Source organism: Equus przewalskii, chromosome 23, assembly GCF_037783145.1.
Source record: "Equus przewalskii isolate Varuska chromosome 23, EquPr2, whole genome shotgun sequence".
Taxonomy (NCBI): Eukaryota; Metazoa; Chordata; class Mammalia; order Perissodactyla; family Equidae; genus Equus; species Equus przewalskii.
This window is the reverse complement of record NC_091853.1, coordinates 7,526,014-7,546,117: the sequence shown is the minus strand read 5'-3', so window position 1 is coordinate 7,546,117 and position 20,104 is coordinate 7,526,014. Positions and strand designations below refer to the sequence as shown.

Sequence of the window (20,104 nt, the reverse complement as noted above, 5' to 3'; positions counted from 1 at the left end):
TTTCAAATTAAGAAGTTGGGTAAAATCACGAGGTTTTTGTTGTTCCATGAAATGGAGAGTTAAAAGCAGTATTTCTAAATTGACAAGTTACTTAATATACTATGATCTTAAATAGATTTGTTCAACTGGGTTAACAAATGTTTATATCTATTTCATCTTCATGCCTACAAGTTTATACATTTATACTGGGGACACATCTAAAACTGGAAAATTAATAAGTGGCAAAATAAGCACAGTAATTGGAGACAGAGTTGAAAACAGTTGCTGCTAGGGAGCAAGAATTCCAGGGGGTTGGGGGGGCGGGCTGTGTAGCAGGAGAGGAGAGAGAATGGCTGTTTTTCGGTACAACCTCATACAACCACTTAATTCCTCAAATTATACGTATGTGTAACGATATTTTTAAAGACGCAATTAAAAGAACTGTTTTACTTTGTACCCTTGCTCTCACTGATCTGTTTCCTCTTACTTCATACTATTTTAATGCTTTACTTAACATTACAAGAAGAAATAAAATGAGGCTATCCAGGAACAGTGCAAGCCTATTAACTATATGTAGCTTTGCTGCTCACCAGGCCCAAGTCCACTACTGACAAGAACTGTCACTTTCTTTTCCTCACGTAGGTATAATCTCAGAGGAAAAACAGATCCCAAATTGTAAAATGTTATGCTCTATTTAGATATGGAAAAAATTAAAAATTAGTAGCCTTAAATATGGCACCTAAAAGAGAAAAGCACGCACACGTTATTCTACTAAATATTCGAAACTCTCATTTTAGTGTCTGAAATGGTAAAATTATGATTGTATAGGGGACAAAACGTTTATGTGAAAGTTTGTAGTTAGCTAAAATGTGACCAATTATTTAATGGGATGCTGCTGCAAATGGCAAAAATTTAAATCTACGTTCAGAGTAACAAGTTTGTAAGTTCTCTTTCAAAGAACAGAAGAGCCAGTAATTAATAAAGACAAGTGTTCAGATTTATTTGGAAATTCACAGTTTCTAATGGCACTACAGCTCCGTAGTTACATACTGAAAGTCGTCTTTCCACAACATTGGATGCTGCACACAGATGGTGTAACTTCCCGCTCAACCTCTGCTCTCATCTGGACCTCTTTTCAATGGGTTTCTATACAATCAGGCCCTCTTGCTCTCAATGGCTAATTGTACAGACTGGAAAAAAAATTAATCATCTAAAACATACTGTTAACTGAAAGCAGCAACTTAAACAAACAGAAAAGGCTTTAAATAAATCACATTACAAACAATACCTCCAGAAAGGTATTAGACAAGTTTAAAAACAATTACTAAAAGTGCTCAATAAGTTATAACGTAAATCTTATAATACAAAATGGTCAATTCTCTCCCTTTCAAAAAGAAACTTTCCACTTTCACTCATTACTGTACAAAGACATACTAAGAAATCATTTTATTCAAACATAGTTGCTGCCAATTATTTTAAAAGAAAAAAAGACAAAATGAGACAGACACATTGACATCACACACGTACACCTTTGCACATGTGTAGCCAACACAAAGCAAACATTGAGGAATAATAATCCCTTTAGACTTGACCAGTTAGACAAGGCCTGACAAACTCACTAGCTGGTTCTATGCATATGTACGTAGGCAGTGATTATATCATATGAGACCCAGACCACCGTGACAAACCCTCAAATTTTTTATAGTAACAAAACAATTATCTAAAATCTGGAGGATTAGCACTTATTATGAATGTCTGAAATGTAATGTAGCTAAAGAAAACCTTTACCAGTGATTAAATGTGTCTAAAAGGTGAATTTATCAAAAATTTATTTGTAAATACCAGTCACTTGCAAGAAAAGATCCTGTAGTTCTTTTCTCATTGAGTTAGTAACTAAAGAAAACTAGAGTGAATAAGTTATATGAAAATAACATTAATAGTGTCACCACTTACCTAAAAGAATAGATTTTAAAATTCCAGCAAGTGTTTGTTTCAAGTGAGTTTGCTAAACAGAGGTCTGGTGGGCAAGTCTTTAGGACCCTTACACTGTCTGACCCACATTACTGAACATCAGGCACAGATCACCTTAAAGCCTTGTAGTGTTTGCAGCTTCAAAAACTAACAAAGTTTATAAAAGAAATCAAATGACAGAAAAAGTTCCCCCTCCTCTTCCAGTGGCATTATAAATAGACAAAAGGCACATAAATATGGGAAGGTGCGAGAAACAGGAACAAAGCTAAAGGAAGAGGTTTAGCCTTTCATTCCTATCCCACCCCAGGAACCGGGCTTCCAAATTACTTCTGTCCCAGTGATTAATCTGTGAAAAACATCTTTATAAAATGTCTACCATTGGCCTCGTAGGAAGTGATCAGCCTTGTAAAACTGCAGCTCATTAACCAAGATTGACACAATCCCACCTACTTTTTAAAAAGGCAGAAACCATAATTTCTGAATACTTTTTCCATTAATATTTTCTCCCTCCCCCAAACCCTTCAAATACCACAGACTGTTCTTCAGAGAACAACATAAAAGTCCCCGGTACGAAAAGGTTGATTAATTTCAGATATGTCCCGATACCGCTGTAACACCAAATGTTCCCACGGTGATCTCTTTGTTTCCTTTGATTATGTCATGCAGGCTCGGCAATGATCCTGACTTAGTCTGTATTAGAGTTTTTATCAGTTTCCCTTGGTCTTGGACTTTAGATCGCCGTCGTTTTAAAGCCCTCTTCTCAGTTTTTGTCTTTTGAGACTGTCCATTGCACAGACTTGTGCAAGCTGAAATGCCACAAAAATAAGACTCTTCTGACTGTGATGAAGTTTCTGAGCTTCCTTCCGATGGAGGACCCTTATAGGAAGAGTGATAAACCTCTCCCATATTAGAAAAGTCTCTCTGGTTCGTAAAGGGCTTCCTTCCTCTTATGTCTCCATTGGCTATGGGGTGCAATCGATCTGCTGGCTTTATGGTCTCAATTTTTTCAGTTTTGTACTTGCAGCGTTTCTTCTATCACACAAGTAAAACAAAGGGTGGGAATTAGACCTCCGGTAGTTACTTAAGCAAACATCTAGAGAGCTGAGCTAATGGAGGAAAGTGCCACCTCCTGGCGACAAGTTACACAGTATTAGGAACAGCATAACACACTGTTATGTTCTGTGTAGACACCATCATTACCCTCCGAGTTTGTAAACACTACTCAATCAAAACGCTTTACTTATCTGCCACCTCTGAACACAGATTTAAGCGTGATAACTAACATCTGAATACCTATCATGTGCCAGATACTACACTAGTTCCTTTCATGTGTATCTTACTTGCTAACTCTGAAAGGTGAGTATTTTATCCCTGGTTACTAAAGGAGAAAGCCAAGGTTCACAGGTTTGGTTCCCTGCGCAAGTTACAATGTAGTGAAGTGGCCAAGTTGGGATTGAATCCTGGGCTACCTGACTCTAAAGCCCAAGTTCTTTCACCGAGAGACAATTACCTTTAATCAAAATGAGCACAACTTACTCTGAGAGGCAAAATGGAAAAGGCACAGACTTTGTAATCAGAAAAACCTAAGTACATTCTGCCCTTTGCCACCTATTTAATGGGTCATTTAAAGAAGACACACACTCTCTGAGTTTCCGTTTTCTCACTTAAAAAATGGGGATAACATCCTCTTCAGGTTGTTGTGAAGATCACAGAAATAGTGCACACACTGTGCCTGACATGCACTGATGATAAATAATGACTATCAGCCAGGGATCAGCAAGCTGCTTCTGTAAAGGGTCAGACAGTAAATATTTTAGGCTTCACAGGCCACATACTGCCTCTCTTGAATATTCTTTTTTATTTTACAGCTCTTTAAAAATGGCCCATACAAAACAGGCCATACAAAATGGCCTGTTTAAAAACAGGCCCATACAAAAGAGGTCTGTGGCCTCTTTTTCGTAGTTTGCTGACTCCTGTAAACATTTATTTATATCATTACCATGACTGAAAATAAATAGTAAGTTTAAGGACCGCCTGAAGGTTTTATTAAACCTTTCAACCTATTTCTTCATGTACCACCACATAACACACCAATACACTTAAAAAGAAACAAAATATTACCTTTTTTTCTGGAGAGAACTTGAGGGGTTCTACGATGTACAAATCATTTGGGTCTACTATAAAGTAAGAAAAAATAAAAAGCAGATGTAAAATGTAAAGTAGATTATGCTATGATTAAACACTACAAAATATCATATTATCCCTTAGTGATTATCTTCCTAATAGAACCAATGAATTTATATTTACACCAGGTTAACCATATATTTATACATTATTAAATTAGTAAGCCAAAGGCAGCAAGGTGGGAAATGGTACTATTCTTATCTTGGGCTCAATTGGTCACCTTCAAATAAATTCCCTAAGTTTTTATCTAACAGGTGGCTACCAGCCAAAACAGCAAGGATCCTACTTTGGGCCCAGCCCTACCCTCTTACCTGATGAGAAATAACATTATGGGTTAGGTTAATACCAAATCTACAGATGGTATGAATATTTCCCTAAAAGACTAAACTCTACACTGTGTTGTAAACGTGGGTTAATAATGTGCAACCAGCTGTTGTGACCACATCTGAAAGCCAGTTAGAGGAACATACACACAAACAGAGGTTGAAGAAGTCTTTTCCAATTGTTTTTTACTATGATTTACTATGATCAAAGCTATGAAGTCCAAAATCAAAAAACCACTTGAACATGCAATATAAATGACAAAGTAATAATGAATCAACACTTCTGGCACAGTGAGTAAATTAGAAATATTAGTTTTAGGTTTCTAAGATTGCATTACTTTAAATACATTCAAAACAGCCCTATGCCACCCCTATACTGACAAGGTAAATATAAAAGGGGAGCTATGAGACTTTAGTCCTATTCAATCCATTAAAAATAAAGGATTTATGGTCTTGACAGAGGCAGAAGTTTTTAAGTAGTAACTTCACTATAAAACTTCATATATTGGAAATTTACTAACAACATGATTCAATTAATTACAATGTTTTACATTATGTCCTAGAAATTTGTCAAGAAAGCCATCAAATACATAAAAATATCCAAACATTCCTTTAAATAGTCATTTCTATGAGATTACTAATCTCACTCACTGCTTTCAAAAAACATGAAATCTACTTCTGGGAATGGTGGTTAATATTATTCAGATCAACTTCTCCACTGAAAGCAACTAAATACAATGGGTTTTTTTTTTTTTTAATCACTAAAAACATTGAAGATCTGCCAAGATTAAGTAAGCAATCTCTAAGCCAAAACTGAAGGAAAAGTATGAATCCAGACAGTCAAGTGGAACACAAAAGTCATTTTTGTCCTGAGAGCATTTGTCAATTCAGGAATATGTGATGTTTAGTTCTGATCGTATCATAAGGGAATGGATCAAAAGTCAAACCTCAAGGCCCATCCAAAGTACTAGTCTAATAAGATACCCTCTCTCTCCACACAGTAAGCTGGGACTCCAAAGGCCTATATCCTCAGGGAAAGAATGAACCCATGCAGGGACTTACAGTCCAAATTCCCATCACCAGGTGGTCCAACAGACCTCAAGCCATGAATGTAAAGTATTTCTGAATGTAAAGCAAACACAAATATTCTCTGGAATAAGGACCTACATTCTAGCCCCTAAAATGATCTCTACAAAAAATTTTTCAAAGAGAAGGCCTAGCACACAAAGGTAACCAAAATAACCTACAAATGAACTATTTGAGTAAAACAATATTGCAGTATATAAAATCAATATAAAAACCTAGGGACTTCCAGTTTCCAGTTTGGCATGAAAAAAGCTTAAAAGTTGTCACTCTGTCCTAACAAGTGAAAAACTAAACAAACCAAAAATCAACTCTTCTTAGGTCAGAAAAATGAGGTCACAAGGCAAACTGCTGTCCCCAGACCTGGAGACAAGCAGGCAGACATTGTGAATCATTAGCCGGGCAGAACCCTCTGCAGGAACCAGTGACTGGGTACGAAAACCTAAACTGTAACTGACAAACTGCTGGACACTGAGTGCGGACAGGCTGTGAGTAAAAACTCCAAGGGGAACCCAGTCATAAGGGGGCCCCACACTTTGTTGAGTTTTACCTCCAGGAGATCCACCAGGCCCTCACCATTTTGAAATACTCCAGAGCATTCTGTTCTTCTTAACAAGGCCCGCCTTTAGGAGAAAGTATTTTACCAGACTCTTAACCTGCTGGGGATTTACTGGAGCCTAACCTGCGTGGGGGAAGGGGAAACCTGAGAGGCACTGGTGAAGTTCACAGTCAGGGACACAAGTCCACCAATGGACTGAGACCTAATCATAGGACGATAAACACTTCCTCTACCACCACACCTCACCACCACATTACTAAAGATCTGTTTACCGCAGTTCTTTTTACCGAATAAGTCATGTCCCCCCTTCAACAAAAAAATTACAAGGCATAAAAACAGGCAAAAAACACAGTTTGAAGAGATTAAACAAGCATTAGAACTAGAGTTAGATATGGCAGGAATGTTGGAATTATCAGACCAGGAATTTTTAAAAACTATGATTAATATGCTAAGGGCTTTAATGGAGAAAGCAGACAATATGCAAGAACAGATGGACAATGTTAGCAAAGAAATTCTAAAAAAGTACCAAAAAGAAATTCTAGAGACACCTTTGATAAGTTCATTAGTAGACTGGACAGAGCTGAGAAAGAATCACTAGGCTTGAGGATACGACAATACAAACTAAAAAGCAAAGAGAAAAAAGATGGGAAACCAAAACAACCCAGAACTGAATGTCCAAAACCACAGAATGACTACAAAAGGTATAACATGTGTAATGAGAATACCAGAAGGAGAAGAAAGAGAGAAAGGAACAGAAGCAATATTTGAAGTAAAATAACTTAAAATTTCCCCAAATTAAAAGTCAGACACCAAAATACAAATCCAGGAAGCTCAGAGAACACCAAGCAGAATAAATGCCCAAAATGCTACACCTAAGCATATCATGTACAAACTTCAAAACATCAAAGATAAAGAGAAAATTTTGAAAAAAGCCAGAAGAAAAACATACCTTACCTATAGAAGAACAGAGATAAGAATTACATCTGACTTCTCCTCAGAAACCATGCAAGCAAGAAGAGAGTGGAGTGAAATATTTAAAGTGTTGTGAGGAAAAAAAAAAAAATCAAGAATCCTGTATCCTAAGAAATTATCCTTCAAAAGTGAAAGAGAAATAAAGACTTTGTCAGACAAGCAAAAACTGAGGGAATCTGTTACCAGTAGAACTGCCTTGCAAGAAATATTAAAAGAAGTTCTTCAGAAAGGAGGAAAATGATGTAGGTCAGAAACTCAGATCTACATAAAGAAAGGAAAATCATCAGAGAAGAAATAAGGTAAAATAAAAACTTTTATTTTTCTTATTCTTAAATGATCTAACAGATAACAGTTCATTCATAACAATAGCAACAATGTATTCGAGTATGTTTATGTACCTTATGCTTCTGTAGAAGTAAAAAGAATGACAGCAATGATACAAGAGATGGAAGGGAGGGATTAGAAATATTTTGTTATAAAATATCTGCACTAGCCATGCAGCAGTATGTCATTTGAAAGTAGACTTGGATTATGTTGGATTACTTGGATTAACGTATATTGCAAATTCTAGGGCAACCACTAAAAAAAAGTAAAAAAAGAAGTATACATAGTATATGCTATAAAAGGAGAAAAATGGAATTGCATACAATGCTCAATTAAAACCACAAATGGCGAAAAAGTGTGGAAGACAAAAACAGAAACAAACAACAAGGGTAACAAATAGAAAACAGTAACAAATGTGGTAGATATTAATCAACTGTATCAATAATCACTTTAAGCATCAATGCTCTAAATACACCAATATAAAGACAGAGATTCTACAAGTGGATCAATAAACAAGACTCAATTCACGTTGTTTACAAGAAACACACTTTAAATATAAATACATATAACAATTAAAAGGATAGGAATGAAGAAAGATGTACCATGCTAACACAAATAAAAAGAAAGCAGTAGTAGGTATACTAATTTCACAGAGCAGACTTCAGAGCAAGGAAATTTATCAGGGATAAAGAGAGGCATTTCATAATGATAAAGGGTCAATATTCCAAGAAGGGATAATAATCCTTAATGTGCATCTGCCTCACAACAAAGTGTCAAAATATACAAGGAAAAAATGATACAACTGCAAGAAGAAACACACGAATCTACTATAATAGCTGGGACTTTAATAGCCCTCTATTAGAAACGGACAGATCCAGCAAGTAGATTATCAGCAAGCACACAGCTAACCTCAACAGCACAAAATCTATTGTATTTCTACATATGAGCAAAAAACACACATGCGCGTGTGCACACACACAAGATATCATTCAGAACAGCATCAAAAAATATTCTAGGAATAAAACTCTCAAAAGTTTGACTTTTTTGGAGTAAACAGAGATACGCTATGTTGGTCTCAAACTGATATGTAGAGTCAAAGTAATCTCAATAAAAACGCTAATACTTTTCTTTAATGAAACATTTAATAGATTACTCTAAATTTATTTAGAAACATAAGGAGCCAATAATAGCCAGGAAACCTGAAACAACTGAAAGTATAAAAGTTTATACAGGAACCCCTACCTAACACCATATACAAAAACATCCATTCCAGGTAGATTAAGGACCTAAAAATAAAAGCCAAAGTAAACATTTAAAAGAAAATATAAGAGAATATCATCCATAAACTTGGAGTAAAAAATTCTGTTTAAACAAGAGATAAAAAGCACTAACCATACAGAAAAAAAAATTCATAGATTTGATTACATTAAAAGCTTCTTTTTAAAAGACTAATTAAAATTAGTAATCAGGTAAATGCAAACTACAACTGCAATGAGGTTAACAAATACTTTAAAACTTGACATTTCTAAGTGTTTGTTGGCAAGAATGTAGAGTGGAAATTCTCACAGTACTGGAGGAAGCATACACTGATATGACCACTTTGGAAGCTGGTCATCATCTTCTAACTTGCAGATAAGCATACCCTACGACCCAGGAATTTTACATCTAGGTAGTATTCCTAGAGAAACACATGCGACTATTCCAGCGTACAAAGAAATGTTTACAGCAGTATAATTTGAAATAGCCCCAACTGTAAGTAACCGTAGAATGGATAAATACAGTGGTATTTAGTCAGTTGCTGAAATACTATACAATATTGAAAATGGAATGAAATTATGTATACGAATCTTACAAATAGAATGCCAAAAGAAAGAAGATAAAAAAGAATACATATGCTATGACTCTATTTATCAAAAGCTCGATACCAGGCAAGAATCAAATTATATTGTTGAGGAATCCAAACGGTGATGGTAAAACTATTAAGAAAATCAAGAATATGATTATTTCAAAAGTGAAGATAGTTACTTCTGGGAGGAGCAATACCAAGAGTGCCATGCTGGCCTTGTTCAACCTCTTGATCTGGGTGTTAGTTACACAGGTGTTCACTTTGTAATCACTTGACAAGTTGTACATTTTAGTTTTATGTAATTTTTGAATTTCACTTATATTTCACAATAAAAATGTGTTACAAAAAAAATAAAAACAATTTTGGCCCACCTGGCTGGTCAACCAAAGTGACAGAGTTGCAAATCAAAGTATAAATGTGAAGAGAGAGAGGGAGGACACTAAGAAAGCTTATAATGAATTAAATAATTTAAGTTATTACAACATAGATCATCTAAGTCCACCTATTACACAACCTCAAATGCTTAAGAGGTAGGAGATTATATAATTTGCCAAATGTATTAATAGATATCAACTTTGTACAAAGTACTAACCTTTATATAAAGACATGAGGAATTACAACCAATGCCACAGAAATAAAAAGGATTATAAGAGACTACTATGAACAACTGTACTCCAACAAATTGGAAACCTAGAAGAAATAGATAAATTCCTAGAAACACAGACTTACCAAGACCAAATCATGAAGAAATAGAAAATATGAACAGACCAGTAACAGGGAGATTGAATCAGAAATCAAAAACCTCTCAACAAAGAAAAGTGCAGGACCAGATGGCTCCACCAGAGAATTCTACCAAACTCTTAAAGAAGAATTAATATTAATCTGCCTGAAATGCTTCCAAAAACTGGAACACTTCCAAGCTCATTCTAGGAAGCCAGCAGTATCCTGATACCAAAGCCAAAGGCACTACAAGAAAAAAAAACTACAGACCAAGATCCCTAATGAATACTGATTTAAACATGCTCAATAAATACTAGGGAACTGAATTCAACAGCACATTAAAAGGATTATACACCGTGATCAAGTAAAATTTATTCCTAGAATACAAGGATGGTTCAACATTCAAAAATCAATCAACGTAATATACCACATAAATAGAGTGAAGGACAAAAATCAAATGATCATCTCAATTGATGCAGGAAAAGCATATGATGAGATTCAACATCCTTTCATTCTAAAAATACTCAATAAATTAGGAACAGAAAGGAACTACCTCAACATATTAAAGATCATTTATGAAAAGCCCACAGTTAACATAATACTCAATGGTGAAAGACTGAAAGCCTTTCCTCTGAGATCAGGAACAAGACAAGGATGTCCACTCTCATCACTTGTATTCAACATAGTACTGGAAGTCGTACCCAGAGTAATTAGGCAAGAAAAGGAAATAAAAGGCATCCAAATTGGAAGAAAGGAAGTAAAATTATCTCTGTTCTTAGATGACATGATCTTATATGTAGAAAACTCTAAAAATTCCACAAAAAAACTGTTATGACTAATAAATGAATTCAGCAAAGTTGCAGGATAAAATATCAACATGCAAAAATCAGTTGCATTTCTACACAGTAACAATAAACAATCCAAAAAGGAAATTAAGAAAACAATTCCATTTATAACAGTATCAAAAAGAATACTTAGGAATAAGCCTGACTAACGAAGTGAAGGACTTGTACACTGAAAATGACAAAACATTGATGACAGAAATTAAAGATACAAAGAAATGGAAAGACATCTCATGTTTATGACTATAAGACTTAATACTGTTAAGATGTCCATACTACCAAAAAGATCTACAGATTCAGTGTAATCTCTATCAAAATCCCAACAGTATTTTTTGCCAAAACAGAAAATCGCATCCTAAAGTTCATATCAAGTCTCAAAGGACCTCAAATAGGCAAAAGAAATTTGAAAAAGAAAAATAAAGTTAGAGAACTCACACTTCCTGATTTCAAAACACATTACAAACCTACAGTAATCAAAACAATGTGGTACTGGCATAAAGACAAACAGACAAATGGAACAGAAAAAAGAGTCCCGAAATAAACCCTCACACATATGGTCAAGTAATCTTCAACAAGGGTGCCAAGGCCACTCAATGGGGAAAGCACACACTTTTCAACAAATCGCGCTGGGAAAACTGGATATCCACACGCAAAAGAATGAAGTTGGACCCTTATCTCATATCACATACAAAAATTAACTCAAAATGGAAAAACTAGCCTAAACCTAAGACCTAGAACTATAAAATTTCTGGAAGAAAACATAAGGGGAAAACTTCATGACAGTGGACTTGGCACTGATTTCTTGAATATGACACCTAAAGTACAGGCAACAAAGCAAAAACAGACAAACAGGACTACATCAAACTTAAACATTCAGTCCATCAAAGGACACAATCAACAGAGTAAAAAGGCAATTTACGAAATGGGAGAATATATTTGCAAATCATATATCTGATAAGGGGTTAATATCCAGAACATATAAAGAATTCCTACAATTAAACAACAAAAAAATCAAATAATCCAATTAAAAAATGGGAAAGGTATTTGAATAGACATTTCTCCAAAAATAATTTTAAAATGGGCAATAAGCACATGAAAAGATGCTCAACACTAATCATCAGAGAAATGCAAATCAAAATCACAATGAGCAATCACCTCATGTCCATTAGGATGGCTTCTATTAAAAAAACAAAACAACAAGTGTCGGTGAGGATATGGAGAAAACTGGAACAACTCTGCACTGCTGTGAGATTGTAAAATGGTGCAACTACTATGGAAAACAGTATAAGAGTTTCTCAAAAAATAGAACTACCATATGATCCAGAAATCCTACTTCTGGTTATCTACTCAGAGGAACTGAAAGCAAGGTCTTGAAGAGATATTTGCACACTCATTTTCATAGCAGCACTATTCACAATAGCCAAGAGGAGAAGGCAACCCAATGTCCATCAAGGGATGAATAAACAAAATACAGTATAAATGTACAACAGAATATTATTCAAACTTAAAAAGGAAAGAAATCTTGTCACATGCTACAACATGGATAAACCTTGAGGACATTATGCTAAGTGAAATAAGCCAGTCGTAGAAAGACAAATACTATATGATCCCACTTACATGAGGGAGTCAAATTCACAGAAACAGAAAATACAGTGGTGGTTATCAGGGGCTCGGGGGCGGGGATAAAAAGGGAGTTGTTTAACGGATATAAAGTTTTAGATTTACAAAATGAGAAGGTTCTGGAGATTTGTTTCACAACAATGTGAACATACTCAACATTACTGAACTGTACACTTAAAAATGATTAAGATGGTAAATTTTATGTCATATCTTTTACCACAATAAAAATAAACAAAATAAGACAGTCCCTTCTCATATACCTTACAACTGAAAATAAGGCATGTACAGAATGGCTAAAATCAAAGCAGACTATAACAACTGCCTTCTCATATACCTTACAACTGAAAATAAGGCATGTACAGAATGGCTAAAATCAAAGCAGACTATAACAACTGCCATAAGAAGAGATTTAATTCAAACAGGAAAAGAAATAAATCAATTAACTAACAGGAGAATGAGAATTAAAGCCAGTTTTCTGCCTACTGTACTCAACTTTTTTTAATTGTAAAGATGAACATGACATAGTTGTTTAAAATAGAATTTTATTATCAGGTACAAAAGGCTACTCTATTTGGTCTTGAAGAGTCACATAAAGAGAAGAGAAGAGAAATAGTAAAATAGTCATGATTTCAACTAATTTAAAATGAGACTAGAAATGCTGAGAAGGAAAAAACATCTCTAACATACTTCCTAATTACATGACTAGAGCTCAAATAATTAATGCATTGACACCCACCAGAATGGCTAAAAGACCAAGGATACTAAGGTTAGTGAGGATTTGGAACAATTGGAACTCTCACACATAGCTGATGAGAGGGCAAATTCATACAATACTCTGGAAAACTTTGTGGCAGTATTGATTAAAGCTGAATATGATGACTGAGCAATCCCATTTCTAGGTATATACCCAACAGAAATGTACACGTGTTCACCAATGTAATACCCGTAAACTGAAAATACTCCAAATGTAACAATAATGTGTAGTATATTTGTATCATGGAATACTATACAGGAATGAAAATAAACAAACTACAACTATACTCAATGACATGGTGAATGTCATAATCAACAATTAGAAGTCAAAACTGTGGCCACCCTGGGAGGGAATGGCTAGTAACTAAAAGAGCACAAGGAAGTTTCTGGGATGTTGGCTAACGTTCTGCTTCTTAATCTGGGTGTTGGTCACACAGGTGTGTTCAGTTTGTGAAAATTCATCAAGTTTTTACATATGGTAATTACATATTCTTGTATGTAATACTTCAATTAAAAATTTCACTTATAAAAAGACATAGTCAAAAGAAGAAACAGAGAGAGAGAGAGAAGCAGGAAGGAAGAAGAGATTTACTAATCTTAAGTAAACACACATGTTAACGGGTTCAGTCTGTAAAGCTCTGTGATAACAGTAAACCAGTAAAGCTCTGGGATGATTACTTGAATGATTTAATCAATTCGAACATGCTGCTCAGTTACTAAATCCTAAAGAAAGAGAAGCAAATGATTATTAAGAAAGCACTCCTAATTGAAATATATAATTAATTTGGTTATTTCAATATAGGTATGAAGATAAGTCTCTTAATAAGCACTAACTAAAGCACAACTTATAAAAGTACTAATATAGAAAAATACACATCCATTCATTTAAATTTCAGTATTCACTGAGTGTTAGACAATGGAATGCTATTAGAGACTCTGGGCTACAAAAAAGAAGCAGACCAGATTATTTTTCAGAAAGTGCCTCACAGTCCTAAACTAGAGACAAAAGGAGTCCTACCTGTACAGGAAGAGGAGGCAGATAAGCAGAGGATGCTATGGGAGCACATTCAGGTTTTCCATATCTGCTGAACTTTCTCAAACATCCCTTTCTAAAAAGAAATACTTCTAAACAGCAGCATGTGCAAACCAAGCTACCAATGGCTAATTAAACTAAGCCCTCCCCACCCATCCTCTGGGCTTTTAGGAATGAAGGTAGATACAAAGTATGAAAAGGACAAGGTGGCTCTGACACAGCACAAACACAAAAGTTACATATACCCATTATTCTGTTGCAGATTGTCTCAAACACAACATTGACATTATACTTATGCAAGAAATAAATTAAATTCACCTTTATATATACATATAAGACACCCACAAATATCTACCTTCTTTTCCAGTTAACTGCAGAGACTTGGATCTGATGAGTGGGAATGAAGTTCTCCTTTTCAAATTCATATCATCATAGGAAGAGAAACACCTAACATATTAAGAAAATGCAACATTGGGCACAATAAGTAAACTACATATAATTATGGGGCTAAATCAAAGCTATTGAGAATTGTACATGCCACAGAGGACTAATCTCTAAGATAACACTCCAGTTTTTGTTAGTACATGTTAAAAAAAAAAAAAAGTTAAGGCTCATTCTCCAAAACGTGCTATATTAAAATACCTACACCCCCCCCCCCCTTTGAATTCCACATTTTTCAAGCATCTTTCACAAGCAAAACATGTCAAAAGCTTTTATGCACTTACTATCAGTGTTTTCTCTATTACAGTCTGAGAACCTTCCAGGCATAGGACTGTCTCACTAGGTCCAATGATGTTTTTAACATTTTGGTTTCACGATAATCATATGGGGAAAGAAATTACCTCAGTATCCCTTTATTTGCTAAAATTTCTCAGAAATATAAAAGCATAGTAAAAAAAGAAAATTGTGAAATATAATGTTGATATTACCTTTTAGGGCTTGGATACTGGTTGCTTTTAGGAAGTTTTGAAATATAATCGCCATCAAATGGAGAGGTGTTACGACAACGCTGCATACAAAGCATCAGGCCCAAGACAACACAGAGAACCAAAGATATGACCAGATAGCTTTGTCGATCTGAAACCTGAGATGAGAAGAGAGTTTAATAAAAATTTAAAAATCGCACTAGGAAAAAACACAGTGGGATCTAAAATTTAAAGGACAAATCATTTTAAACATTTTTCTCAATGTGCTTCAAAATCATAAACGCAGGGCATGCTCTTTGAAAATGCACTCCTAAGGCAATCTTTCACTTTTTCTTCTTTTTCCCCCAACTCTTTGACAATTTTCAAACCTATGAAAAAGTTTTAAAAATAGTACAATGAACAAATTTATGCCATTCACCGATTGTTAATATTTTGCTACTTTTGCTTTGTCTTTCCATCTGCAGTATCTCCTCCTGGGGGTGAAAGAAAAAAACTGTGCTCTTAGCTAGTCTTTCTCATCTTATAAAACTAAACCACCAAGCATCCAGTCACTTAAGCCAAAAAAAACAAACCTGAGGATCATCCTTAATTCCTCATCCCACACATCCAATCTTTCAGCAAGGCCTGTCTTTCTACCTCGTAAATACATTCTGAATTCAGTAACTTCATCCTGTTGTCCATTTCTAAAATCCTAGTCCAATGCAAGGTTACCTCACCTAGGCTACTGCAACTGCCCCTAACTAGTTTCCTCCCCACATCTGCACTTGCTGTTCCCTAAGAGACAATTCTCCACAGAGCAACGAATGGGGAGTTTCCTAAAGAGCTGTCAATGAGCTGATCCATGTCACTTCTTTACTTAATACTTTCCAATGACTTGCAATGATTAGAATAAAATTCAAACTCCAAATGGCCTACAAAGGTCTATATGACCAGGGCCCTGCCAAAATCCTGAACTCATTCCTGACCCCTCTCTTCTCTCATTCACCCGCTCCAGCCACACCAACTTTCTTTCTGCCTTCAAACACATCACACTGTTTCTAATCATGGGTCTTGTGCCCTAGTTCTGCTAGTAACAAGTGTGGTGTAACCCCAGGCTCTATGTGGCTGCTAACTCCTTGTGAGCACTCAGTTCTAATGCCACCTCCTCAAACAAGCCTTCCAAGATCACTCTAGCTAAAGCAGCAATCCTCACCACCACCACTCTACACACACACATTTCTTTTTCTATCCCACTGTCCTTCATATATATTTACTATATGTACTCATTTGCTGTCTCCCCCAGGAGAGAGGGCCCTATGAGGCCAGATACTATTCACACTGCTGTATGCCCCAACCTCGAACTGTACAGCTCATGCCTCACATACTTGCTCAATACATACTTGTTAAATCAATGAAATTTTTGCCATGTTAAGCACCTTAATGAGCCTTTTTGAACTGAAAATGAAGTGTGCATGGCAACGATCAATGGTCTGCAAAAGGCCTAACAGAATTGCTTTATAGGTGTATTTTAGGTAAGACGAACTACCAAAGCCCTGCTTTCCAAAGATTATGGTAATTAATATATTCCCAAAACTTCATGTCACATTCTGCTGTTCTGAAAAAATTCTCCATAAATGACAGTTTTGTTTGGCTAATGTTCTTAGATATCATGTTCTTAACAAGACTGCCTTAATAACCACCTCTACACAAGCACTGTGTCTGATAAAACCATCGGGAACACACACCTCACGTTTGAGTTCTGCTACTGTTGTTGATAAGTTCGACACAAGTTGTGTCATGTTGGTCAGCTGTGCCTGGAGCAACTGGATGGCTTCAGTTTGCCGCTGATCCTATGATAAAGGAAGACCTAAGTATTATTTTTCTTTGTGTTTCACCTGTACATTAACTATTATAAATTCAATCTGGATAATCTAACAAATTCCTCAGAGAAAAAAATACATTACTAGGAAGATTTCATGAATGAATATCATAAACTTTGACCAGAAATTTTAAAAAAACAAAAGATACTTCAAAAGAATCTGAGACTGTCAACTCTCGCCGTCCCTGAAAATACCATGCAGAACACTGTCTAACAGAAGTTAGTAAACGTTCAAACTGATATGGGCTCTGTATGTATAAACCAGCACATAACCAGCTACACGCAAAAGAGCCACTTAGTCAAATATGTGTTTTTAAACCAAAACACTTGGCACAAAGACATGTTGAAAACTTTTTGAAGAATGTTTCTGGACATAAAGCAGGCTCAAGAAGGTTTTAAAGTTCTATTTTATAGTATATTAGGATGGAACTTAGGATATCACACTGTCAAAACCTACAACTGATCATCTAATCAATACTAGAATATCACCAATGAGAAGAAATTCACCAAAAACACCCATCTTCCCCAGCTCTGAATTTTAGAAACTTTTATAATCAACAAACATGTCTTGATTTAAAATATCATTAGCATGCATATTTTGGGGAGTTATGCATCATACTCATATTTATGAACCTATACAAGTAGACTGTACTGAAATTCAACTTATTAATGAATTTGGAGAGGAGGAAAAGAGGACAGGAAGAAGTCAAGGAAATCTAACACTCTCATTTAGGACCCTATATGAAATAGCTAAATAACCATTTATTATTCTAGATATAATTTTTTCAAATTTAGACTTAAGTTTTAAGTCTCAACTGTCTATGTGTGTGTGCATGTGGGGGAGTGGATGTATAAAATTGTAACAAAAAAAGTTTCACTTACTTCCCTTACTGTCATCCACTGTACCTTTTATCCTCATTTAGCTTTTTAAAATGCTGAATATGACTTATTAAATTGTTTCTTTTGATAACACATTTGACAAACACTCATAAAGCTTAGACAGTTATAAACATTTAAAGGACAAGCTATTTAAATTTAATAGATTATTATATTTATAAGTTGGTTAACACTTCTAATCAAGATTTATTTACAGTAGTGTTAATAATACACAAGATTATTTAAAAGTACTTTAAACAAGTATTTGAGACATAAGGTATAGAAGATACATATAAAGCAAAGAAAGTATAGAGGGGAAATCATTGTATTAAGATTAATGGAGAACTAAATAAATATTGTGTTCATGGGTCATATGACTTAATACTGTTAAGAGGTCAACTTTCCAAATTGATCTATAAATTCAACACAATCTCAATTAAGATCCTAATAAGTTGCTTTTTTTTTTTTTTTGTAAAACCCGACAAGCTGATTCTAAAATCCATATTAGCCAAACCCAGATTAGCCAAAACAATTTTGGAAAAGAACAAAGTTGGAGGATTCACACTGCCTGACTTCAAGAGTTCCTATAAAACTACAGTAATCACAACAGTGTGGTATTATCACAAAGACAGACAAATAGATAAACAGAACAGAAGAGAAGCCCAGCAACAGACCCACACATACACACGGTCACTTGATTTTTATCAAAGTGCAAAGGAGGGGCCAGGCCGCTGGCGCAGTGGTTAAGTTTGCACGTTGTGCTTTGGTGGCCTGGGGTTTGCCAGTTCAGATCCCTGGTGCAGACCTACGCACTGCCTGTCAAGCCATGCTGTGGCAGGCGTCCCACATATAAAGTAGAGGAAGATGGGCACAGATGTTAGCTCAGGGCCAGTATTCCTCAGCAAAAAGAGGAGGACTGGCGGCAGATGTTAGCTCAGGGCTAATCGTTCTCAAAAAAAAAAAAAAGTGCAAAGGAAATTCAGTGGAGAAAAGAGTCTTTTCAACAAATTATGCTGGAACAAATGGATATTCATACGTTTCTCAACTCTCTCCCCCCCCAAAATGAACTTTGATCTATACCTTGCAACACATAAAATTTAAAATAGATCATAAACTTAATGTAAAACTAAAGCTATAAAACTTCTAGAAGAAACAACACGAAAAAATCTTTCTAACTTTGGGTTAGGGCAAAAATTTTGTAGAGTGAAGAAAACATGGATAAATTAGGCTCCAACAAATTAACTTCTGCTCTGAGAAAACAAGTAACAGACTGGGAGAAAATACTTGCAAAGCATCTCTGATAAGGAACTTATATTCAGAATACGTAAACAATCCTCAAACCTCAATAATAAAAAAAAAACCAGTAAAGGAGGAACTTTGCATGGACCCATGATTATAATGTGCTGTGAATTGAGTCAGATACAGCTAAACTATCCACAACTTGAGGCCTCCTCACCTCACCTCACCATACCCTAGTTCCAGATAACCTTTTAGAAAACTGTAAAATTTCTTTATCGTGGTAATGGTCTATAAAAACTTACTAATAAACATCACACTTAATAGTGCAACACTGAAATTGTTCCCTTGAAATCAACAAGACAGGGGAATGGCCACGATTGCATCACTCTATAGGTCTAGGCAAGAGAGAAGAAAAAAATAAAAAGGTATAGGGATTAAGCAGAAAAAAGAGAGTTGCTCTTATTTGCCATTAGTAAGATTATCTACATAGAAAACCACAAAAGATTTCAGAGTGTAACAAAGTTGCACAAAAGTCCACTGCACTTCTACACACATATACACACACACAAATCTAGAAATGCAATAGGAATAATGCTCAAGAAAATTTTCCTTACAGGACATGTTGATGCTAATAGCTTGTAAGTTTCTAAACATGACATCACATAACAGCCTTGATAATTAGCTATCAGAGGAAAAAGTGAACCAACATTACTTATCCTTCTTACCAGCGAGATCCTACAAAATTCAATGGAAATTTATGTAAAAAGTAAATAAGGTATGAAGATGACCAACCTGCTCCTCTGCTATTCTTGAAGTATTCTGAAGTTTAACTATTGTTTTATTGAAAGCCTTTTGCATTTCTTCCATTTGTTTTCGGTACCTGTGGAGTAAGAATTGATTTAAATTTGCTTTAATTTCTTATTTATTAATTTATTACTGGAAATACGCTTCTGATTTCAATATATGAGATAAATCCACTTTTCTGAAAATGGCTCT

At 35.2% G+C, this 20,104-nt stretch overlaps 1 protein-coding gene across 4 annotated transcripts in view; it reads right to left on the bottom strand.

Moving 5' to 3' along the window:
- Window positions 1-954: 954 nt before the first annotated feature.
- The window catches only part of SUCO (SUN domain containing ossification factor), an 85,301-nt gene continuing 66,151 nt past the window's right edge, over window positions 955-20,104 (bottom strand). For all 4 annotated transcript variants that reach the window (XM_070591062.1, XM_070591063.1, XM_070591065.1 and 1 more), the window contains 6 exons: window positions 19,901-19,988; window positions 16,860-16,964; window positions 15,139-15,293; window positions 14,565-14,656; window positions 4,072-4,127; window positions 955-2,982 (listed from right to left, as the gene is read on the bottom strand). In XM_070591062.1, the coding sequence (XP_070447163.1) occupies window positions 2,539-2,982; window positions 4,072-4,127; window positions 14,565-14,656; window positions 15,139-15,293; window positions 16,860-16,964; window positions 19,901-19,988 (940 nt within the window). In that variant the 3' untranslated portion in view covers window positions 955-2,538. The remainder of the gene's footprint in view (window positions 2,983-4,071; window positions 4,128-14,564; window positions 14,657-15,138; window positions 15,294-16,859; window positions 16,965-19,900; window positions 19,989-20,104) is intronic.